The 24,365-nt window shown below is 40.4% G+C and overlaps 3 protein-coding genes across 19 annotated transcripts in view; all 3 read left to right on the forward strand.

The window, feature by feature from the left end:
• The first annotated feature begins 178 nt into the window (after positions 1–178).
• timm10 (translocase of inner mitochondrial membrane 10 homolog (yeast)) lies at positions 179–2,832 on the forward strand. The gene is made up of 2 exons (XM_008317654.3): positions 179–407; positions 1,303–2,832. Exons 1-2 carry the CDS (start codon positions 337–339, stop codon positions 1,496–1,498), a joined length of 267 nt encoding a protein of 88 aa, XP_008315876.1. The 5' UTR covers positions 179–336; the 3' UTR covers positions 1,499–2,832.
• unc93b1 (unc-93 homolog B1, TLR signaling regulator) lies at positions 2,578–11,536 on the forward strand. The gene is made up of 14 exons (XM_017035298.2): positions 2,578–2,714; positions 3,447–3,561; positions 4,558–4,671; positions 4,743–4,884; positions 4,965–5,118; positions 6,064–6,225; positions 7,294–7,423; positions 7,518–7,605; positions 8,174–8,298; positions 8,377–8,559; positions 9,125–9,410; positions 9,564–9,685; positions 9,769–9,891; positions 10,404–11,536. Exons 3-14 carry the CDS (start codon positions 4,558–4,560, stop codon positions 10,644–10,646), a joined length of 1,872 nt encoding a protein of 623 aa, XP_016890787.1. The 5' UTR covers positions 2,578–2,714; positions 3,447–3,561; the 3' UTR covers positions 10,647–11,536.
• Positions 11,537–11,680: 144 nt separating this feature from the next.
• rtn4rl2a (reticulon 4 receptor-like 2 a) overlaps positions 11,681–24,365 on the forward strand; it is a 22,432-nt gene continuing 9,747 nt past the window's right edge. For 13 of the 17 annotated variants that reach the window (XM_025058420.1, XM_025058433.1, XM_025058425.1 and 10 more), the window contains exons 1-5: positions 11,681–14,755; positions 17,431–17,676; positions 17,849–17,893; positions 20,472–20,571; positions 20,680–20,806. The gene's annotated coding sequence lies outside the window, so the exon portion shown is untranslated. Of the gene's footprint in view, positions 14,756–17,306; positions 17,346–17,430; positions 17,677–17,848; positions 17,894–20,471; positions 20,572–20,679; positions 20,807–24,365 lie in introns of all 17 variants that reach the window. The other 4 variants (XM_025058434.1, XM_025058435.1, XM_025058436.1 and 1 more) reach the window with 2 other exon arrangements.

A 24,365-nucleotide genomic window follows, 5' to 3' on the forward strand; every position in this document is an offset into this window, starting at 1 on the left:
AAAAGTCGACAGGGTTGTTAGATATTATTACTGTAATTGTAAGGCTTGATTTCTTTTAAAAGACAAATTCCTATCAACTTGTTAACATCACAGTGGAGTGATCCCTCCACCAGAGGTCGTACTTTTTTTCTCCTCTCCCGGTTTGGCTCTAGTCATCTTGAGAGCGGAAGTGCTTGTGGAAACCGTACACACGTGTTTTGAAGGTTACAGCAGCAGCAGCAGTAACAGCAGCAGCAGAGCCATCGTTGATATTGAGGACAGCGTGTATGAATCAGACTATCTGTCCGTGGCAGAAGATCTCCAGAGCGTAAAGCGTGTGAGGCAGCATCGGTGGACATGGATCCCATGAAAGCACAGCAGCTTGCGGCGGAGCTGGAAGTGGAGATGATGGCTGACATGTACAACCGGTAAAAACCTTAAAACACTCGAGTATCTTAAAGATACGGATACTTTATTTTTGTTGGTGTGGTGCAGATGAAGTAGGTGGTGTTGTAGCCTCTTTTCGATCTTAACTGAAGGTCTATTCGACTGTTGAGTAATTGCTTGATATGAATGCTGTTAGCTCCTGTTGAAAACCTATTTCAAAATGTACTGTATGTGACTTTTCCTTTGTCGCCACACGTTTGGCTTTTTTATTTTTAAGATATTGAAGCTTATTGTTGTATTTGAATGAAATCGTAGCTGTAGTTCTATTCAGTCGTAATGTAAGAAGTGTTAAATTGAAGCCCCAGAAATGAACCGGAAGTAATTCACCTAGAGCCAAACCGCTAGAATTGAATAGCGGTTTAAAGCTACAATGACCGATTAATGATTAGTCCATCACAATATAACGAATGTTTATGCTCGGGTTTATTGTGCTGACTAATTTTCAAACTGACCCATGAATGGTGACCATACTGTTGGGACATACTGGATGGTGTGGGCTCTCAGGGGGAAGATCCTCTAAAAGTCCTTGAAATAATATTTTATCTTCAAAAAGACACATAAGGTAATATTAAAATGTTTAAATCAGAGAACAGTTAATGCCTCACTAACTTATGCTTAATAAAATGCATTTGAGTATTTTTTCCTTTTTTTTCATCATTTAGGTTAGTTTTTTTAATGTCTCATTTATATTTTGGAAAAAATACACATTTTAAAATACAAAGAAGTTTGCTGCTCATATAAGTCTGTTCAATGTTGCAGAACGTGAAATGTGATGTTTTTAAAATGTTTCTCTGTTGAAATGAAATGGTCTTGCTTTAAGAATCCTTTAAAATGTTGACCAGTAATCTGACCCTTGACCTTTATTTTTTCTCTCAGAATGACCAATGCCTGCCACAGGAAGTGTGTACCGCCTCATTATAAAGAAGCAGAGCTGACAAAGGGGGAGTCTGTTTGCCTGGACCGCTGTGTGGCCAAATACCTGGACCTCCATGAGAGGTTGGGACGTAAACTGACAGAGCTGTCGGTTCAGGACGAGGAGATGATGAGGAAAGCAGCTGCTGGCAGTGGATAGAGACAGCGATGAAGGACAGGGCTGGGGGTTATTATAGTAGACACTTGGGTTTGCATGTCTGGTTTCTCTGCAGTAAAAGATGGAGGTTTTAATGTCAATGTTACAGTGAAATGAAAACTGAGAATACTGCAGACAAAGGTGAAGTTCACACTGGAGCACCTCATGGAACGTTGTTGAGTTGCTCATCTGTATCCTAAAGCATCCTGGAGCTGTCCATTTATTTTTGTAGATCAGTCTGGTCTGTTTAACCTTCAGTCTAAAGTGTGGTGCTAGAGCAGTTACCAGAAAACTGACTACAAAGATATAACCTAAACATAAAACCTGGACATGGCTGCCAACCAGGCTCTGCAACTGAAGTCCACGACTGCTGAAGTTGACCTCTAACACCAAAGTCCATAGAGAGAATTAACATTTTAACCCAAAAAGACCACGAGTCTACAGCTGCCGCTTTAACAAAATGTATGATCTTCATTCAATTTAAACACTGAAATAACAAAATAACACATTTCAGTTTTTTTGAAAGATACACCAGTGGATCAACTTCTGTGAGCGGGAGCTAAAATCTCTGGTTTTGTCTATGGTCTTTGGTGTGAACAGCAAGTTAGTTCACACAGCCAACAGCAGAAGGCTGTGGTAGACTTAGGCAGGTGTGGACTTTGTCCGGTGAGTCTTTATGTTGTGTCCTCATGTTTGTTTTCAGTGAAAAGAAGCATCAAGTCTCAGACTGGTTCCTGCCCACTAACAAGTTCCTCAGCTGCAAGTAAAACAAAGAACCAGGTCATGAAAAAAATAATGTCTCTGCTTATGGTCATATGATCTACACTCAAAAATCTGATAATTATGACAGTCGCCACCATTCAGTTGTCATTACAAATATCATGCAGGTACAGCCGGTTAAACATGCACACCACTGTCCTTTTATATTCATTTTATATTTTGTGTGATACCCCTTTTTCTCCCCCTTTTTCGCTTTTCTCTTTAAAAGTGACACCTTGTGGTTAGAGGCGGTAAGAGCAGTTAGATGCAAGTACAGTGCACCACCAGTCCAACACGCCCCTAATACCTGCTGTGACTATGGTGTAAAACAAACAACTACAACAACAGAAATCGCTTTTTAAGTTTACTTTGGATCCAGACTTGGACTGGGGTCGTAGTGGGAACTTGGACTTGTAGACTTGAAGCGCGAACCTCATATCTGTGGACTCTTGTGCTGTTTGTAAGTGGACCATTAATTATGACTGTGACGTCACTGTGCCGCAGCCTCCTGTCTGTCACAGAGAAGCTGCTGTGTTTTCATTTTCATTCGTTAACCAATTAAACCACGTAGAACTTTATAAGAAAGTGTTTTTAATGACATAATTGGTGCTGTCGGTATTGTTCAGGTTGTCTTGACTAACGCCTTTCCATTAAAAACGGTAAGCTAAAAATAGGGAAGTAAATATTAGCCTCAACAGTCATAACCCATGTGACTTTTTATTTACAGCGTTGCTAACATGAACCGGCATGTTAGCATACACTGAGGTTAATGATTACCAACAAACCAAACAGTAGGAGGTGGGTGACAGGATCAGTACAGATTGCTATTACAGTAGTGTGCAGTAACATTAGCATGAATGCTATGTCTTTTGCTTTATTGTTTTAAATTCTTGCGCTTATATTTATATATAGACTATTTTTTGTGTTTTTCTGTGCTTTTGTCAGGGAAAATGTAGGGAGGCTGATATATAAAGCGAACATTTGTATACAAGACTTTTTAACTTGAGTAATATTCTAATAGAATATACTTAGCCATTGTGGAAAATGGCACTTAATGTTCTAGGTATTTGAAACCGTGTCGCTGAGAATTGAAAGTGCTCTGTCCCTTTAAGAGAGGTTACAGTGGCACTCATCAGGGAGGAAGTAAAACAACAAACTTTCGTTTCCCCCTGAAAGTATTTCTTATTTACAGCTGCTGTTCGTGTGAGCGAATGGGGAAGTGATCGTGAGAGACTCACTGTTAGAGACAGTATCGAGTGTTTCAGGTGGACGCAGGTCTGGTCTCCATTGTCCACGTTGTCCAAATCGTGAGTCTGATATCTTTAATTATTTTTCCCCTCAGGTGAAGGTGAACCTGATAAAAGGGTGTGTTGTTGAGATGTTTTCTAACACTAATCTGGTTAAAATAATGTTTTATTACGTCACGTTATATTTTTACAGCAGTCCCTGACGTTTCTGGATTAATATAAAAATACAGAGCTTGTGCTGAGAATAATGAATATACTCTGAACGTCGCAGAATTTAACATTTAACATGTATTTATACATATATGCACACATGTATGTGTGTATGTCTATATGTATGCTACAAAAATCAGTAAAAAGGCAGCATAGGAATAACAAAGTTAGATAAAAATAAGGGATAGCTTAATGTGGTTTAGTACTGAATACTGTAGTTTGTTATAATACAGACGTATGTTCATCTGTATATTAGTAGGCAATGTACTCTAAAAATAAATCTAACAAGGGAAGTGTGCTGTGTTCACATTACACAGGTTCATATCCTCTTTATAGCAACATGACTTTGTCAGAATTAAAAAAAGAACACGACCACAGACTGTGACTGTAAATGTAATTAGGATTTATTATAAATCTATAATTATAATTTATTTAATGACAACAAATATGGGAAGAAGACCCGACTTAAATGAACACTGCCCATTGTTTCTTCTCTTTACTAAAGTATCAAGTTTTTTAAAAAAAGATTCATATCCTTAAACTGTAATACATACAATACAATACATTTTATTACAAAACACAGCTATAGAGTGCAGCACAATGAATCTCGACCACACTCTGGGATGACAATCAGGAACAACTGATGTGTAAAATGAAATACTGTGGCAGCATACCTGGGGGCGATGAACATGTATTGGAACAGGAGCTATGAAAAGAAAGTATCATTATCTCAACTATTAATAATGAATTGCTTTTCTACATCAGTAAGAGAATCCTTTTATTAAATGAGCAGAAGTGAAATTACCACGCAACGAAATCGCTGTACTGTTGCTTTTTGGTCACTAGATGGAGGCAGCTGACGGAGAAGAGCAGCTCGGAGATGCTGATGTTAAAGCACCTCCTAATGGTGTCATTAACGAATTGCGAGATTTGGGTCAAGACGACAACATACAGGGCCAGGTGAGAGTGTTGTTGAAAAATGTTTTTCAGATTGTGTTGGACGAAAATGAATTTGTTAACTTTGGTCATAGATGGAGGAGTTTCTGGGCCCTCACTCTGAGTACAATGAGGAGGAAGAGGAAAAGAAGTACTACCGTAGGAAGAGGCTCGGTGTCATCAAGAATGTGGTTGCAGCCAGTGTTGGAGCCATGATTGTCTACAGTGTTTACATGGGTGAGTGGATGGAGAGAAGGTTGTTGGAGAAACTCGGGCTGAGCTGCAGACTCTCAGCTGTTCTTATACGTTCTCCGCAGGTCTTCTTCAGATGCAGCTCTTGCTCCATTATGACACGACCTACAGAGAGGTGAAGTACAGCAACCTCGGCCTGGTGGACATCGACCGCAAGATACTGATGGGCATCAATGTCACGCCCATTGTAGGTCTGCTCTACACCCCCCTCCTCATCAGGTAGACATTCATTCATCTCCTGCTGCTTTATCCATCTCAGGGTCAGTGGAGGAGCTGGAGATAATCCAAATAGTCATCAGGCGAGGGCAGGGCTGGACTCTGGTCTGACACTGATTCACTGATCCATCACAGCACCACATGTGAACATTCACACTCACATTCACACCTACACTTAATTTAGAGTGACCAATTCACCTAATCAGACGTGTTGGGGGAAATCACCTGGACAAAACATTTAAACTCTATAGAGCAGTGGTCTCAAACAGCAGCTCACGGTCTTTTTTTTCTGCCCGTCAGCAACCTATTTTTTGGACTGTGAGCTGGACGCATAAAAGGAAGCTGTTTTCCGTTGCTTCAATGTGGTTGGTTGGTTTGGTCAGTACATGTACTACATGTAAATGGGATGTCATCTACATGTCAACGATATGCTGATAGGCTGTTGGCAACAACAGAACTTCTTTAATTTTGATGTGGATGAAGGAGTGTGGGTGGGATGACTGTGGCAAATTCCTAGTTGAAAGAGAAAAAAAAGTGATGTAGTGTGTTTCTCCAGGGGTTATGGTGTCCTCAGAAAGTACAAAAACAAGCAGTGTTAGGTTAAGTATAAATGACACACTACAGGTGTGAATGTCAGTTTGTATGCCTCTACCCGTGGCTCTAGTTGTGTTTGCTACTGTGAAAATGATCGAAGTGATGAAGAAGTGATTTCAGTTTTTGTGTTGACCAAAGTCTGTGCACATGTTGTCTACAAACATGATGTTGCGTACTTTGTATGCTCAAAACCGTCAAAAAAAAGATACAATAAATTTTGAATCCCAACACTATACATAAGAACTGTTTAGTTAAAGTTTTCACTCTTCATAAACTCATTTATTTTGAGTAGTTGGCTCCATGTTCTCAAATCTTCAGTGTTCAACATTTTTAATGTTCAACATTGGTCAACAGGTTTCTGGGAACCAAGTGGATGATGTTTCTGGCTTCAGGAATCTACGCTCTCTTTGTCTCCACCAATTACTGGGAACGGTACTACACTCTTGTTCCGTCAGCTGTAGCCATCGGTGCGGTCATTGTACCACTCTGGGCGTCCTTGGGAAATTACATAACCAGGTGAGAACAAAAAAGTTTTGTTGTCAAAGACAACGATTTACATAACCTGAACTTTAACCTTTGTTATGTAACTGTCAGCAAACAGCACTTGTAGTTTCCTTGACGGTCTTGTCGACACCTATCAGAGTGTGTTACAGTGACTGTAAATAGCCTGGTACTGATCTAATATACTCTGTGTCTGTGCAGCAGTGTTGTCAGTCAGAGAATGCTTCCATGATTTTACACTGTGCTGTGGAACCTTGATGCGACTTGTGGGACCATAAGGTGTACCTTAGGAAGTTAGTCTAATTTAACATAATTGTTTTAATTAGGGATGTCCGATAATAACCCGATAACCCAATGACTTGGTTTTGCCAAATGATGTGTGCCCTAAAAATAGTTTTGGGAAAAAAACGACTGTATATGAAAGTGAAAGTCACTAGACGGCAGCATTTGCAGCTCGTTTTATTAATCCATTTAAATAATGACAGTGTATGCAGAACGCTGGTGCCAGCACCTCTGTATAGTGGTTTGTACAGATAAACAAATAAATATTATTAATATTAATAGTATCCCAATAGGGGTAGAAAACACTGCTTTAACCCAGCGCCTTAGTGAGCAGGTGTCCTTAACCACCAGGCCACCACTGCCCCGCTATGTCGTAATTGGTTGATATCGGAATCGGAAATTAATTGTTTGGACAGTATTGGCATAGGGCGCTTAAAGCTGCCCACTGCTCCCCTTGGTGATGGGTTAAAAGCAGAGGCTCAGTTTCGTTGTGTCCCTGTGGTACAATGACAATAAAGACCATATAAATAAAATAAATTTAAAAAAAAAGCAAACTTGGCAATCACTTAATTACATAAACTTTGTGATATTTATTTTTGGTTGTGTACCAGGGATTTTTCCAATGCAAAATATCTGTGTTGGTTCAGAAAAGGTTATGAAACACTGGTCTGTTGGACGTTTCTGTCCAACAGCCTGAAACCTGTCTCCAGTCAGTCCAGCCTGCCTCCACCCTACAGACTATCAAACTTTGTCTTATGGGCATGTTTGTGTTTTTTTTCTGGTCTCACTCACCTCCTGCAGGATGGCGCAGCAGTATTACGAGTATGTCAACTACAAGGAAGAGCATGTGCAGGAACAGAAAAAGCTTCCCAAAGGAGCTTGCCACCGCTACATCATCATCTTCCAGTCTGTCTTTCACATCATCTTCTTTGTGAGATTCCATTAATGGCTTTTTACACCTTCTTGCACCATCTATAATTGTACTTGTGGGAAAAAAACATTTTGTTTTCTGTTTTTCTCCCCAGTTGAGTTTCATCTTTGCCCAGTTCCCCATGCTTGTTGTTCTCAAACTGCTAGACAATGGTCACATTCTCTTCAATGTCAAAGTCTGCGGTAAACACACTTTTCCTTAAACAAACCATTACCTGGAAAATAACCACAGGTGTTAACACACTTTTGTTGTGGGGCACGACATGGGGCATGACGCGAGGCACGTGCAGAGGAAAATGATTCACTTTAACAAGTAATTTACTGTGATGTTTCCATGATGGTGGATGATTGGTCTGCAGACGGGACCTACTGACAAAAGCTTTGCTTTTTCATTTTAAACAACACTCGGGAAACAACAGGAGCAGCAACTTAAACACAGTTGACCTCCTGGAAATGAAAAAAAAAACACAATCACTAGAATGTACTGGTTCTTTAAGTGGCACAGTTGGTAAAGCACCAAGGTCAACCAGTTCAGAAAAACAGTCTAAAGAAAAACTGATAAAAGTCTTAGAAACTCCTCAGAACATCAGACGGAGTCAGAACAACATGTCTCTAAGTCATAAAGGTCATGAATAATAAAGGTCAAATGAACAAAATAATGCAAGAAATAAGATGGCCAATAAAAATACAGTTTAATGTTTAAACATTTGTAAAACTGTGATTTAAAGAAACACTGTCTGGTTCTCCTCAGGTGCTCCCATCAGTGGCCTGATCCCTGGATTTAACACCACAATTCTGTACGTACTTCCACGATCCATGCTGCTCATCCAGGTGGAGAGCGTCCTCATGGGCTTCGCCTTCCTGGCTATGATCATTGTGAGATCTGCTCCACACGCTGACATCGTTTCACATCCGCTCCACAGTGGCCTCACGCTTCTCATTAAACTCCCACAGTTTCTTGCCTTGTGTGGCGCCGCCTACAGGCCGACAGAAGAGATTGACCTTCGAAGCATTGGCTGGGGAAACATTTTCCAGCTGCCCTTCAAACATCTGAGGGATTACCGTCTCCGACTGCTCTGTCCCTTCTTCTTCTACAGTGGCTTTGAAACACTGTTCGCCATCACTGGGTTTTCTTTGGTACTGCTTTGTTTTGGATACTGTATAGACTACTGTGTTGGTGGCCCCTGATGAAGGGACAAGCCATCAGTAATTATCTATCATTATGGAAACAATTTATGAGATTAATGTCATCAAATTGTCACCATTAGGGAAAAGTCTTTAAACGAACCATAATCCTTCCTTTTTACTACAAACAGCTGTTAATGTAAAATTCGAGATGACGATTGAACATAGGCTTCATTATGGTATAGATCATCCTAATTTATATATAACAACTGGTAATTAGCATTTATAGCTCAGGTCTAAAACAGGGGTCACCAACGTGGTAGTCCACGGGGGCTACCAGTTCCCCCCATGGACTCAGTTGCCAAGTTACATGCCTGTCCTGTCCAAACAATTAATTTCCACTATTAACAGGTTGGTGAGGCCTGGTCTGAAAGCTTAGCCAGTATTAGCCAAAATGTTGGTAGGACCAGACATGTAAAGTTAAATGATGGTCCAACAGTTGATACATTTTCACTGGTTACAATGATGATTAATGTGAATAAAAGACATTTCTTTTTTTCTCCTTCTCCTTCTACAGTCCTATGGAGTCTGCATCCTGGGCCTGAATAAGCTCTGGCTCCTCATTGTGGTCTACGGGTTTTCCTGCTCCCTCTTCTCCATCCTGTCTCTTCTCCTTCTTCGTTTCCCCCGCTGGATATGTCTGGTTGGTGGCGCTGTTGTACATCTGGTGTTGCTAGTGGCCCTTCAGATATTCTCCCTGGTCCGTAAGAAGGACGAGACCTATTCAGAGTATTTGCTCCCTCTGCTGGTCATCTCCGTGTTGTGGGGCCTTGGCACCGCCCTGAACAAGACGGGCCTCAGCAGTGAGTAATAGTTGTGGTGGTGGAGGTGTCGGGACGTTCTGTGCCTAAACTTTTGTGTTCACACATGAAGTGTCAGCGTCGACTCACTGTGTGTGTGTGTGTGTGTGTGTGTGTGTGTGTGTGTGTGTGTGTGTGTGTGTGTGTGTGTCTCAGCTCTTCTGGGTGTACTGTATGCTGAAGAGAAAGAACGTCTGGACTTTGTTTACACCATCTATCACTGGTGGCAGGCCATCGCCATCTTTATTGTTTACCTCTGGTCCAAGCTGCCTATGAGGGTGGAGTATAGTTTGTTTTACAGCATTATTTGTGTGATTTAAAAAATAAATTCTACACAAAACCTGTTTTTTTTCTTTTTCAGGCCAAACTCTCCATCCTCATGGCCTTCCTAATCTTGTCCTGTTACTGTTACTGGGTGATGGAGCGTCGGGTGGCTAAGGACGTACGACCCAGACTGCCACGTATCCCACGTCCACGACACAAGGTAACCACAGCCTTTTCACAGCTGCTTGAAAACCTTTACCTTCCTTTAATGCTTGAATACAATGTCTTTTTCTGCCTGAACAGTTTTATATGTTTTGCACAATTCTGTATTTTATGTATTTTTGATAAACATTTTTTCCACCTACTAATGAGTTTGTTGTGTATTTTCTGTATTCATAGTCTAATTGGTATTTGTTGTCTGCTAATTCTTTTTATTGTTTTTTCATCACCGGTTTGAAAATGTTTCACCTTTTATTTATAATAGTGGTGATATTGTGAATGACCAAAATAAAATATTTTTTTCTGGATGAATCCTAAGTGCATAGAGAGAAGGAGATGGATAAAAGTTAGCAATAGCTAAGCTTTAGCCCTAGATGGTTTTCAGTGCTAAGCCAATGATACACACTGTCTAATTAAATAACCCTAATTTACTTGATTCTTGACAGTAAATAAACATTGACCTAGTTTTGCGTTGACTAATTATCATAAAAAACATGGCTTTGTTTTTCACAGGTCAAAGGTTATCGCTACCTGGAAGATGACAACTCAGATGAGTCAGATTCTGAGAAAAGTCAAGAGGAAGAGGAGGGAGAGGATGATGAGCAGGTGGTGGAAGAGGACAGGGGGGAGAGGGGCCAAGATGAATGGGCTCAGAGGGTTGACTCACCCAAAGCCGGGAGGCGGAGGGCAGAAGGTCTGCACCAGGGAGAGGACTCCTCTGGTGGGGAAGGACAGAGAGATGAGGAGGGGTGGTGAGAGGAGGAGAAAAGAGAAAGGAGAGAGGAGGTGAGACGGTGGAAAAGTGTTTGCATTTGTAGGTTAAACTGCACTGCACTGTTTCAGGAACCCTTCAGAGCTCTGAATTCTGTTCTCCACCGGGGCTAGGACACAAACTAGGTCGTGGATCTTGGTTTCATAGCTCTAGTATTTGCTTGTGAGAAGAAACTATTTCTAGAAATGTTTGACAGAGGTCATGAAACTGAGGTGTTGGTGAGAAACTCAAAGCTGTCGTTCACTGTAATGGTTTGATATTTCACATATTTGTGTAACTACCTTGTGTATGGGACTAAAAGTAATGAATGTGTTAATTATTTTGTTTATAAGCTGCGCATTTCTGTTAAGACCAGTAAAGCCATATAATTAGTTTAGTCCTTTAGTCCTTTAGTCCTTTCATAAAACTATTTTCTTTTTCGTCTTATTAAAGAAACATGCATTCCACATATAATAATTATTATTATTTATTCGATCTACTTATTCAAGGATTTTAATCATTTAGAATTTTGAACCTGATTGATCACATGTTAGTGGTTGATTTATCACCGTTGTTCATGATTTATTGAGATAAATTAATAAACTGGGGCTCAGTAGTACAAAAACCATGTTTATTGCTAAAAATGAACTAAATTCTCTCACATTTTTTATCTGTGACTAATCCAATTGATATAATTATTAATCTGTAAAAATGTCTCTTCATAGACTTGGTCATTACTGTTCATCTGAACGGTGTCTGGTAGAAAAGATATATAAGTATCGTCTGTGTATTTGAGCAATGATAACTAGGCAGAAGGTGCAATTATGGGATATACAGTGACAGTGTAATGCGTTTTTAAAAATTAAATCTAGTGATTTTCACTAATTGACTTTTACGTTTAGTGCCATAATTTATTCTGCTGTCATAACTGTTCACAGTCGGTGCATGTCGTCTGATAAAAGCTCTAAAAGTCATCTAAGGTTGGGTGCTGCTGCTGCTGCTGCTGCTGTGGCCGCTGTGGCTGCTGTGGCTGCTGCTGCTGCTGCTGCTGCTGCTGCTGTTGCTGCTGCTGATGATGATGATGATTGTGACTGTGTGTCTTCACTGGTGGGTGGTGTGTTGCCAAAGTCACCAACTTTATATTAAGCCAGTAGGCACCATCAAACATTCATCATTGTCACCATGGAAACTTAGACGTACAGTGTGACTGCTGGGGGAAAATTAGGACTTCATGTTTCCATGAACCTCATTTACAAACATAGTCACCTTCAGTCTATACTCCTTAGACCAAAACACAATAGCTCCGATAAAAACGTAGGAGTGCGGTGACATATGTCAAATGATGGAAGCCTTGACTATAAATGGTAGCTTTGACTCACAATGTGATGGCTTACTGTTATAAATCACATGAAAACGTTTATCTGTAAATTCTCGGGATCATGTTTCTGATCTAGCTCTTCTGGATCTGTTCTGGTTTGTGAATTAATATCCTGTTGTAGTAGCATCAGCTGTCTGTAGGTTCAGGTTCAGGTTCATTTCTGGGCTTCATGTTTTCAAATGAGATTGTAAAACATCTCCTGTGTGTAGTTAACATTTTATGACTTGCACGGATACTGCTTCAGGCCTGAAGGTGGCGTCTCATCTCAGTGCTGTGACTGGGAAAGTTGTCATCATCATCATCATTTTCATCTTCGTACTGGTTCTTCCTGTGAGACTGCGAGAGAACTGGGTGTCAGTCATTGTCAGACAGACAGGGGGCAACGTTCTTCCAGACCTGACTATTTTCTGGTTTCTATTTTTAAGCTGTGTTTCAGTCACTCACCATCTGGCTCTCTGCTCTGTGCTTCTGTAACTTCTGTCATTTCCATGAAACAGCTCGCCCTCTCAAACTCCTTCACTCTCACTTCTCTCTTCTTCTGGCTCATGTTACTGCCCTCTTTTTATAGACAATAACCAGAGAGAGGGCTCCTTTGTGTCATGACATGTGCTGCGCCCAGAAAATCCTGGAGTCTTGAAGGGAAAAGGGTTCATGGAGAGCTTTTCATTTCGCTCTTTTAACAAGTAACAACATGCAAATAGTGTAGGAGGAGACACATGACTTTTGTATTGAGGTGCTGTTCATCATTGTGATTTATTGTCTGTTTTCCTCTAAATGGGATCATATTAACGATGGAGCCAACAACAATGTATTTTGGCTTCACATGGACAGTAGAATATTTGTGTTCCAGAACAGGGCCATAGCTTCTGACACTTTCCTTTGACCCACATATGGTGTTGTTTGATGGTTAGCTGCCGTCTGACAGGTCGGGAACATGTCAGCCGAAATGAGTCCAAAAACAGAACTGACCCAGATATGGTCCATTTGAGCTGACATCGAGAATACAGATGGCTTTTAATTGGTGCTTGACAATTCTCTGGCTGAAAGTTCACCTTCAACATATTCACTGTTATTCTGTGGGTGACACACACACACAGACACGTCATAGTGTCTGATATCAGAGCGGTCACTGCTGTAGTGTTAGCAGAAGTTGTGATAGCAACAGTCACCTTGGTGTTTACTGCACACACTGCTCTTGCCATCTAAAGGCTCCCACTCGCTGTAGGTCTCTGTGTCTCCCACCTGGTCGTCAGGTGACTGCGGGCTTGAATTGAGTTTCAGTTGTTATACTTTGATATGTCATAAATTGAAGTTAATATATATAAAAAAATAAGTATGAGATAAAACGTGGACATTTTTGTGATACTTAATTGCAATGTCATTCCAATGTTAGCAGGTAGATGTCAGTGTTTCTCATATTTTTTTATGCGTGACTAATCCAAATGATGGAATTATTACTAAGGAAACATGTCAAGAAAAATCTACAAATGTTTAAAATAAGTGAAAATGTATCTTCATAGAGTCGGTGGGTTTTAGTCATTACAGTTCATCTTCACACACCTGGAAATGAAAACTTTTTCCATGTGTGCACATGAAAATGTGTGTGGACTGTGTATAAAAGCAGTGATTGGCGGATTTTTTTTTTCCTATGCTAAATAATGTATCACTGTAACTGTACAACCTCTTGTTGACCAGTTTCATTTTTAGAACATAGCCTGCGGGCACCTTAGGTAGTCAATGGGGCTACTAGTTGGTGACCCCTGCTTTAAAAGATCTTCCAAGCTAGCATTTAGCATATCCAATATCTACAGTCTATAATATTTATTCTCTGTGGCTTATTTTTGCTCAAATTGTGTAAAAATATGTCGTATATTTTCTGGTGTTTGTTTGGTTACCTGTTGGATCTTTTTAGTTAAGTTAATAAAAATGAGTTTTTTTGTTAAGGATAACTAATGAACTAATAACATCCTAACAGCCTCACTATTTAATGGCCTCAGCGGTGACCTCTCGTTACTGCATGTCCATGTTTGGACGTTCATCTGCAGCCAACACCCACTACTGCATTCAGAGACGTCCATGCAGGAGAGAAGACAGAGGGCTTTAATTTTATATAGTGATGAAGTGGGAGATTCAGATTATTGTTAGTGCTTGCTCTCAGCTCACCCACAGGTGCAGCAGCAGCAGCAGCAGCAGCCAGGTTATTGCTTCTCACAGCTTATTGCTTTTGCTGGTATTGTTTGTCTGATGGGCGTTGATGACAGAACTGAAGGGAATAGTGTTAGATGGAGGTTTGGTTGTGATGAGACTGTGGACTGTGGATCAGACTGCTGTCATGGTCACGTGGATCAGTGGTCAGTGCTCAACGACATATGGATTATTACTGAACAGGGTTTTCAGATGGATGGTGTTGTGATCATATGTGAACTTATATATATTTGTTCTCTGATTCTAAGGAATGTTGTGTAAATGGCCAACATCCCTCTCTCGAGGCACCGTTGCTGCTCGGCCCTAAATCTTCTCCTCTCTCTCACCCTCTTTTTCAAGCTCCTTTCACTTCCTGTCCTTTCAGCATGTGTCATACATCCATCACCTCCGCTCTCGTTCTCGTCGCTCGATTCACCACTTCACCTGCAGCAGAACTTCTGTTCCGCTCCGCTGACATCAATGCACACGTCTTCCCACAGATGCAGGGAAAATGTACCCACAGCTCCCACACTGGTCTTGAGCCAAGAGCAGGTAATTTCACAGCTGCACCTCATCTTTATGTAACATTTCACACTTTAAATTTTAGCCATTTATCTCATGCTTTTAGCCTCCATTGCTGAGCAGAGAGTACAGTGGTACACAGTGGTACACAGTGGTACACAGTGGTGTACAGACAAGTACACAAACCTCAGCTTTATACAAAGAACACAACTAAAGCGAGGAGGAAGTTATGTAAGAGTCTCAGGGAATTTGGATTTAAAATACATGAGCGTGAAAGTGATTTACTGTCATTGTGACACACCATCCCACTGCACACAACGAAACGTGACCCCTGCCTCTAACCCATCACCTTAGTGAGCAGGGTGCAGCTTAAGCTCAGTGAGGAGCGTGTGGGGACGGTGCACCTTAGTGGCACCAAGGGGTTGGTGGATTCAAACCTCGTAACCTTCTGGACACAAGTCAGCTGTCATAACCACCCGGCCACCACAGCCCCATGTATAAAAGATAAAAATAAATAAATGTGACTAATTATCATTATTACTTATTGGATTTATAGAGCTGTTTGTTAAGAGTCTGAAGATGGGGTTAACTCGGTGTGACTGTGACTACAGTGACCTGTAGTGTCTGCCTGAGGGAAGAAGGTAAAAAAGGAGTGGTGGGGGTTTGTCCTAGATAGGTCAGACTTGCTGACTCCCCCATACAGTGTGAGGAGTGGCAACCAGTGATCTTTGTGACTCTAGCTGCTGCTGAGCATGTCCATAGTCCAACAGTAGAAGGTGGACGGAGAGTGTGTCCATGGAGGACACACCTGAAGTATTCCCCTGGATGAGAAACTGGCAGGAATTTATTTTTTCATCTTGATTTATAATATCAGTTCATTTATATCTTCTCCTACTGTTGTTGTTCTCAAACTATGGTATGCATATCACTGGAGGTACATGGGCTCCCTCTAGCTGTACCTTTGACTCACTGCAGTTGCCCCCAGGGTGTGAATGAGAGCTGTAAGAGTTAGGGTTTTGGGAGAGTGACGGTAACTGTTCCAGTGGTTGAGTGTGTGTTTGGTGTTATTTAGAAGTAAAATTCTGCAGCCACAGAGTCACACAGGCCTCTGTGTTCACTACAGTATACACATGAATTCAGACAAATCTGTCTGGAGACTTGGTAAAAAGTTGTCTCACAACACATATTTAGATCCAACAAGAGAAACGTCACGTTCTCTTTTACAAGAAAACATAATGTGGATATGTCAAACTGTTCAGCTGTCGATTCTGATCACCAGAGTAACTTCAAGACTAGTGTTTGCTTAAGTGGGATTAAGAAGATCTGTCACTGCGTTAATCTTACACTGTTTTGACTAGTGGTAACACACACACACACACACACACAAGTGTCACGGTCAAACTCAGCTATAGGTAAGCCACAACGTAGATAAGTGGTAACATATGTATATATATGTATATGTATATATATATATATATATATATGTGTATATATATATACACACATATATGTATGTGTAGTTATATATATATATGTAGTCGATACTCTGTCATACAGGAGGTTTATTTGGAAAAGGAGAAAATTTAACCCTTTTTTTCATGTGGTAACTTTAGTTCATGCTCACTTCCGTTTTTCTCTGAAACTCTGCCGGTGTCACATCAAACTATATGAAAAAATGAATATGATTTCCTGCGTTAGGCCTGTATTTTTCACAGTGGTGACGTCATCGTCGTGCCGTCAGTGAACCTCTGATATTATACGAGCGCTCTAAGTGTTTGACTGAGAGCGAGCTCAGGAATAGAGGCTTTTTCATTAGCAGCTTTCTGAGGGTGTCATCAGCAGCTCTGTGTCTCTGTGCAGTCAGGGGTGTGGCAGGCAGCAGCCCACTGTGAATACTCCATTACCAGGGCCGTCCGCCTATGAAACACACAGTTGGCGGGCAGACAAAAAGAGCGGTGGTCTGCTGCTGACAGCATCAAATCAGACTGATTAGTGGGGTTTGTTCTCACCTCTCCATCTTCATTCCAGTGATTCTAATAAGTATTATATCATCACGTACAGTATGATGATATAATACTAAAACTCGGTCACATCTGGCTTCAGATCTAGGTTGTTCTAGTTATTCCAGGGACAGCTATTACAGTGATTGGAAAATCAATGTAATGTCAATTAAGACAGTTTTAAGGTGGGCTGTCCATGCTCGGAAACCATCAAACCTGACTGAACTGGGGATGTTTTGTAAAGAAGAATGGTCAAAAATACCTTCAACCAGAATCCAGACCCTCATTGGAAGCATTTAGAGGCTGTTATTTCTGCAAAAGGAGGATCTACTAAATATTGAAGTAATTATTGCACACTTTCTGTAAATCCTATAAACTTCATTTCACTTCTTAAATATCATTGTCTTTGTTTGCTATATGATATATTTAATTGAAATTGCTGTTCCGAACAACCAATGATACAAAAAGGAAAATCTTGAAAATGATCAGGGGTGCCCAAATATATCCTGTGGAAACAGTTTCAGTGATGTCATCTTTCTAATTGTGTGTACGCTAATGTGAGATGGTTCTTGTTCTACCAGTGACCTGTAGACCTGGAGTGGGACTTGAGTCTTTGTGCTGTAGGTACAACTGTATCATCATTCCATTTCCCCTCTTCAAATGGTAATTTAACCCCAAACCTTCTCTTCCACCCACATGTTGAAGACATCAGCCGAACAGTTCCCAGGCTACAGCCACAGTCACTTCTTGCTCAGAATGAGTTTGGTGCACACTGCCCCCAGTGGCCGATGGTGAGGTGAATCTGTGACAAACAGCTCCTGCACCCACACGGCTGCTGCTACTACTGCTGCTGCTGCTGTCTTCCGTCTTCCACATGAAAACCGAACCATAAGGAGCGACGGAGGAGTGGAGACAAAAATGGAGCCGGGGCAGGAGGAGCAGGAGCCACAGGTTGTTCTCCTTCTCTCACCTGTGATCATAATGACTACCTCCACTTTTAACCACCGTGTTATGAAACGTTTGAAACTGTCACAACAAATACAGTTTTCACCTTCTGGTTCCAAATATGATTTTTGTTTCTCACCCCCATCTCCCTCCCTCTCCCTCTCTGTCTCTCGAACAGTATTTCACAGACGTCATCACTCAGTCAGTCAACAGAAGACCGTGGGTGAGTGGGAAAACCAAGGGTTGCCTTCACATTTGTTAACAGTGTTAAAAAGTTTCTAACCTTATTTCTGCAAACATGATTCTGTTTATTGACATTAGGACAAATGTTTACAATATTCTATATAATTTATATACATAAACATGCAACAACATGACAAAAACAAACAAAATAAATACAGAGACACAGAGTTGTGGTTTAAGTCAGTCCATCCAATTAAAATTGATTTCCTTGTTGGCCTGGACCTCAGGTCAGTGTTTCTCACCTGTCCACAGTCCCACAGTCCCACAGAACCATTCTTACTTACTTCATACTTGCTAGTTCAAGAGATCAGGAGAAGGAAGAACTCCACCTCCAACTCTTCACCAAACAACGTGTTCAGATTTAATGCATTACCAGCATTTTACATGTGTTCACCCCACCATCATGGTGTTGATTGGTTTGTTGTGGTCACATGTCAGTGCTGAAGTGCTTCAGACCACACTAGTCCTCCTCCTGTGTTCTCACTTCTGTCCAGGGAGGTTGATGAAATATTTAGTTCATTCTCTGTTACAGCCTGACGTCAAGAACTTTTATAGAACCTATTAAAACTCTGAGACATAAAAATAAGTCAGAGATAATGGAGTGGGTTTCTGACTTTAACCACGTTAGAGCAGAGATGACTGACAGACAGAGGCTTTTGTCCAAATTAAGATGAACATGTTCTAATGAGAACAGCACAGAATGAACCAGCTGTACCACAGCTTCATACAGGTTTGTCTTTGAACCTTCAGCTGAGGCAGCATCAGTGTGAACCATTATTAATCTAATATTCTCACAGCAATAAGCAAGTTCTAACTTGTTATTTATGAGTTGCTTTTTATCAGTAAAAAAAAAAAAAAAACAAGTGACAGAAATATGTTTCTTTGACTTCAGTTTCCTTCTTCAAACCAGTGAGGTAATGGCTGCACTTTAACTTGTCGCTCTAGCTCCCAGTTTAGTGAGGTCTATAAATACACAGCATTGAGAAAAGACACCTACAAGGTGCTGTGAGTCTTCTTCACCAGGCAGAGAAATCTGAATTGGAGGAGGACTGACGTCAAAGTGACACACATGTACACATGCAAATATGTACTAATTGACACACACACGCATGGACATTCGTATGAATAGACCAGAGGGAAATACACACACACAGACGGACTCACTCACTATACTGACTATGTATAATGTTCATCTCAACCAATAATCAGAGCTGCAGAACCAACCAAGTCTGTGTCTGGACACTACACACACACACACATATCTAATCCTAATCCTAACTCTAATCTGACCAGTACTTACTGTACATCCTAATTCCAAACTAAATCTTAAACTTGAAAACACACACTCCCCCAGCAGGTACCTGAAAAATGGGACCACGCCCCCACAACCACAGTGATTTTACAGGAAAAGTCCACCTTATTATAGTACACTAAACACACACACACACACACACACACACACACACACAGAGGCACAAATGTGGCTACGACTATTTACAGCCATGCCTCTGATGTCACTCTGTGAATTGGGATTGATTCAACAGCAGCAGCAGAGCATTATGGGAAAGCATACAAGAGCTTAATGACTCCTCGCGGTATGATGCTGCTTAATAATGAGTAGAGGAAGAGGGAGGGTAGAGGGGGAGAGATAGGAGGAGAGAGAGAGGAAGAGAGAGAGACAGAGGGGGAGCGAAGGGGGTGCTTCATATGCTGTGTACTGTAAAACAAAATCTAGTACAGTATATTTAAACATTATTTTACGTTTCTGTGTATTCCTGCAGAAAAGAAAATGTTCAAGAGAATTATTGTGCTTTTTATTTTTATTTATAATAATTACAATATTAATATACCATTAAAATACATTCACAAATACATTGTGATTTCACAGATATTTTTTAGTTGATTATAAGAATAAGCTGTTGATGTTTTTCTTCATTAAAATATAAAAATAGAATTAAAATACTTGTAGAATTACAAAGTAAAGTAAAAAAAGTTATTTTAATCACATTTTAACATAAACTGCATATATACAGTATATTTATACATATACATATATATTTGTACATCCCTATAATTACAACAAAAAAGTAAAAACAATACTTTTTCACAATTTTAGGTCTCATTATTTGTATTTGTATTAAATATTTGTATATATAAATATTTTTGTATTTTTCCAACATATTAATAGTTGATATTGTTTTAAACTAGAAAAAATACAAACATTATTCCCAATTACCACATAAAATGTCAGTAATAAATTGTATTTATATCATAGTAAATGACTGTATCTTTATTGGGCTTTTATGATTTTTTTTGATAATTGATGATAATTCTTTGGTATCCAGCCGTTGGAATATTACCATTTATTGATTTCCTTGTTGGCCTGGACCTCACTGGACCTGGACTTTCACGTTTTTTTATGTGTACAGTAGTGTTTACATTTTTTTGGAGTACTGAAAAAAACAACCACATTTAGAATAGCATGACTTCCGGTTCCTTCTCAGAGTTTGTGCAGTGGATGAAATGATGACTGAACTGAGACTGATGTTTTCACGCAGCTTCCAGATGAAACAACTACACCGAGATGATGACCATGTGGTCAGATGGAGCCAATCCCAGCAGTCCATCTTCACTTCAGAGGACAACCTTGGATGACAGGTGAAGTGTCTCCAGCATAGTTGTCTTTTACATCACTGCTTCAGAGGACGTGACCTTGGAGTCTATTTACAGTGAACAGTTAACCCACTCCTGCATGTTGTTGTACAGGAGAAGCACTGGTCCATCTGGAGAAAAACTCAACACGCATGCACGGACCAGCTGTCCACTGATGGTCTGATGGCAAAGATGCTCACTGTACCCAGGAGGACTGAGGACCGTCAGGCTCTTCATTCTGGTAAAATGATAAGAACAATTCATACTTTCAGTGATTCCAAGAAAACATGAATTATTGTCAGTGAAGTCAAAGTACAGGAGAGCAGATTTCTTGGTGTACGTTCGACAGCTGCTTCACAAATGTGGTTTGGTGATATGGTTTCTGTCCATTAGCCATTGGACTTGATTGTCAAACAGGAAAGTCATGTGATGGAGTATGAGAGAAGTTTGTTCATTTAAAATAAAGGTATTCAATGAAAGTACAACTCAGAGCACCATGGCGCCCTCTAGTGGCAATAATCCTGTGATTTGCTGAGCTGTACTCCATGTCTTGTCATTTACTGTCAGTGGAATCACACCATTATCTTCTTCCCCACTAAGTGCTCTGTAAACGTTTCTCAGCAGATGGTTTGAGTCTGACTTCCTGTCAGAGACCCATGATTCCCCGAGTGTCTTTCTACTGAAGGAACCAAAGTTCTCAGAACGTCAACATGTCACCCTGACACGTTTAACCACACAATCAAACCTTTTTCCACCACTAATGTTGGCCTTGAGTTCAGATGGAACATCTATGACATCAGTTGGATGGACAGTTTTAGAAAGTGTTCCAGACCAGGTGAAAACTGTCAGGTGGAGGAGAAAGGTGTCGGGTCAGAATGGAGACACTTTTCAGTATCGTGTGACGCCGATGTCTGGTCTGATCCCTGCTACGTAATTGTTAATTAATAAATGAATTGCCTAATTTTGTATTTTGGCGTTCAGAGGGAGATAAACACATCAAGCTGACAGCTGGTGTGTGTCACGCCGAGCTGATGCTCATTCAGTGACTGACTGAAACGTCCCATCGTTGACTGATGAGTGATGTAAGATTGATATGCAACTCCTCTTCTTTCTGCTCACTCAGATGAGTGGGTGTGTGCAGCTTTCAGGATTATCGGTGGAGTCGGTAGGAAGGAAGGATGGAAGGGAGGAAGGAAGGAAGGGATGAAGGAAGGAAAGAAGAAGAAGTGTGTTTAATCTTAGCCATATATGTTACCTAAGTGAGGAAGTGTGCATGTTGATGTCAAAGGGCTGCTGGGGAGTGTGAATACTACATGTTATAGGTAAAAGGTATGAATGACGATAGTTCCATCTCCCTCTTCATCTACATCCGTCTCTCGTCCTCTCCTCCTTCCACTCCATGTTTTCTTTTTTAATATGAATGTCATCTGCTTGTTTTTTCTCTTTCAATCTCTCTCTTTCTCCCCCCTCCCTCTCTCCCTCCATCTGTCTATGGCTCTGTCTGAAACCACATCTCTGACACTTTCCGTCTTTAGTTCACTGTGTCTGTGTTACGCGACCATCTGCGTCAGAATGAGGTAGTCTGAGGGTTAAAAATAATGGATGAAAGTAGAAGCTCTAGGACGCAATGGGAGAGACGGGGGCCGGGGAGGGGGCGGGGGGGTGAAGATGTGAAGGCAGGAGGAGGCAGGCAGATAAGAGTGAGGCAAGAACAAGCAGAAGTGAGCGGCTGAAGCAAAGAGAGAGAGAGAAAGAGAGAAGGGAGTACACAAATGATTCTTGAATCAAAATATTCAATCACCATAAAAAATGGCTCCAGGACAGACAGAGCAACAGTAGAAGGGATTTCTACATTGCATTTGAATTAAAATAATTTCATTTGATCAAATATTTTCAGTTCTTAATGGACACACCTTCTAAGAATACAGTAGCAATTTGTAGTGATGCCCACTAGAGGCTCTTGACTTGAGGTTTGCTAGGTTCTGGTTTTGAAAAGTGGACACCTCAGGGCCGGCTCTTGACATAGGTGATACAGACAGTTGCATAGAGCGCCATCTGCTGGAGGGGTACTACCAGTCACTAATTTGTATGTACATGGGTGTGGAGGGAGAGGAGGATAATCTCCCCTAGGGCGCCAAACTGGGTGGAGCCAGGCCTACGTCACCTTGGATACTGTAGATGTTCATGAATGTGATGTACATAGAAATAGAAACTGAACATACGTGGAGTAGGAGGTGACTCACAAACGCATTGTTGCAACATTATATTTATAATTATATTATAACATGACGGTTACAATGAACTATTTATATTCTCCTCTCCTCTGCTCAGTTCACACAGTGGATTTGTAAAGATAGTGTCACAAAGGAGTTAATTTTTCCATACTCCACATCGCCTCCTACTGTCTGTAGAACCAAGATATGCAGCCGACTGTAATCTCACTTGATGATGATGATGATGATGACATCACGTCCGTTGTTCTGTTGTTACAGACCCCAGCTGTGTGTCCAGTAGACCCCCCCCTTTATCGCTTTAATATCTGTGCTGCACTAATTACCAGTAACTGTGCCACCATTGTAAAAAGACAAATTTAATTAAGAAAACACACAATCTGATTGTAGCACAGACACAAATGCTTTCTTGTTGGTGAGGATCAGATTACACCCCCCCCCCCCATAACGCATCACAGATTTATCTCAGGCTTTTAAACTGTCCATTTCTTGACTTGTTTTGATACAGAGCGCTCACATCACACACTTCGTGTCCTTCACTTGTCGTTTACTCTACCTGGCAGCTAGAATTATGCACCGTCTTGTCGTTGTGTGCTGTGTTTTCAGATGGCGAACCTGTCAAAGATAAAAGCATAAGTGTTTACAGGTTGTTTCTCGCTTGTATTTTCCACATTTGGAGGAGGAAGTGCTACTCGCAGCTTATAGCAGTGGGTGTCGTGGGGGTGTAAGATGACAACAGTCCAAGCCGGAGTGCGATTCTACCAGTGCTTACAGTTTGTTCTATGTTTTCACCTCTACCAAGAACGTTTGTTCCAAATGTTGGTTTGTGAATTACAAATATAATGTATATGGATTGATTGCAGTCAATTACCATGGACAACATAAACGGATATATGTTTATATATATTGTATTTTCTGGACTTCAAGTCGCTCCGGAGTAAAAGTCACACCAGCTAAAAAATGCATAACGAAGAAGAAAAAAAAAAATTAGAGGTATGAGTCACACCAGTGCCCTCTAGTGGCTGTCAGAGTGAAAATAACAAACATGTAAATTATATATGTTAATATATAAGTCGCACCTGAGTAAAAGTTGCAAACCCACCAAATAAATATATATATATATAATATATATATATATATAAAACAATAACATTAATATTTTCTTAATTATTGTTATTTTATATTGTCAATATATTTGTTTATATCCATGTTTTTGATGTTTAGATAGAGAGGGAATTTTAATTTAATTTAAGTATATAGTATATATAGGATTTTTCTGGGGGCTGGAACAAATTAATTGGTTTTTAGTTATTTTTAATAGGGAAAATGCAATCGAGATAGGAGCGGATTGACACACTAGTAGTGCTGTTGTAAAACGGATTAAACTGGTATCTTGAAGCCCCACTGTATATACTCTCACACACACACACATGCACATGTATATATATATATATATATACGCACACACACACATGCACGTGTATATATATATATATATATACGCACACACATGCACATGTATATGTATATGTGTATATGTATATGTGTATATATATATATATATATATA

The sequence above is a fragment of the Cynoglossus semilaevis genome, chromosome 9 (genome assembly GCF_000523025.1).
Source record: "Cynoglossus semilaevis isolate Cse_v1.0 chromosome 9, Cse_v1.0, whole genome shotgun sequence".
NCBI classification, from domain to species: Eukaryota; Metazoa; Chordata; class Actinopteri; order Pleuronectiformes; family Cynoglossidae; genus Cynoglossus; species Cynoglossus semilaevis.

Bases quoted from the DNA above. Each gene is read 5' to 3' on its own strand.
- timm10 (XM_008317654.3), top strand. From the start codon at position 337: ATGGATCCCATGAAAGCACAGCAGCTTGCGGCGGAGCTGGAAGTGGAG. The intron at 408-1,302 runs GTAAAAACCTTA...TTTTTCTCTCAG, and splicing joins ATGGCTGACATGTACAACCG to AATGACCAATGCCTGCCACA.
- unc93b1 (XM_017035298.2), top strand. From the start codon at position 4,558: ATGGAGGCAGCTGACGGAGAAGAGCAGCTCGGAGATGCTGATGTTAAA. The intron at 6,226-7,293 runs GTGAGAACAAAA...CACCTCCTGCAG, and splicing joins TTGGGAAATTACATAACCAG to GATGGCGCAGCAGTATTACG. The intron at 7,424-7,517 runs GTGAGATTCCAT...TTTTCTCCCCAG, and splicing joins TCTTTCACATCATCTTCTTT to TTGAGTTTCATCTTTGCCCA.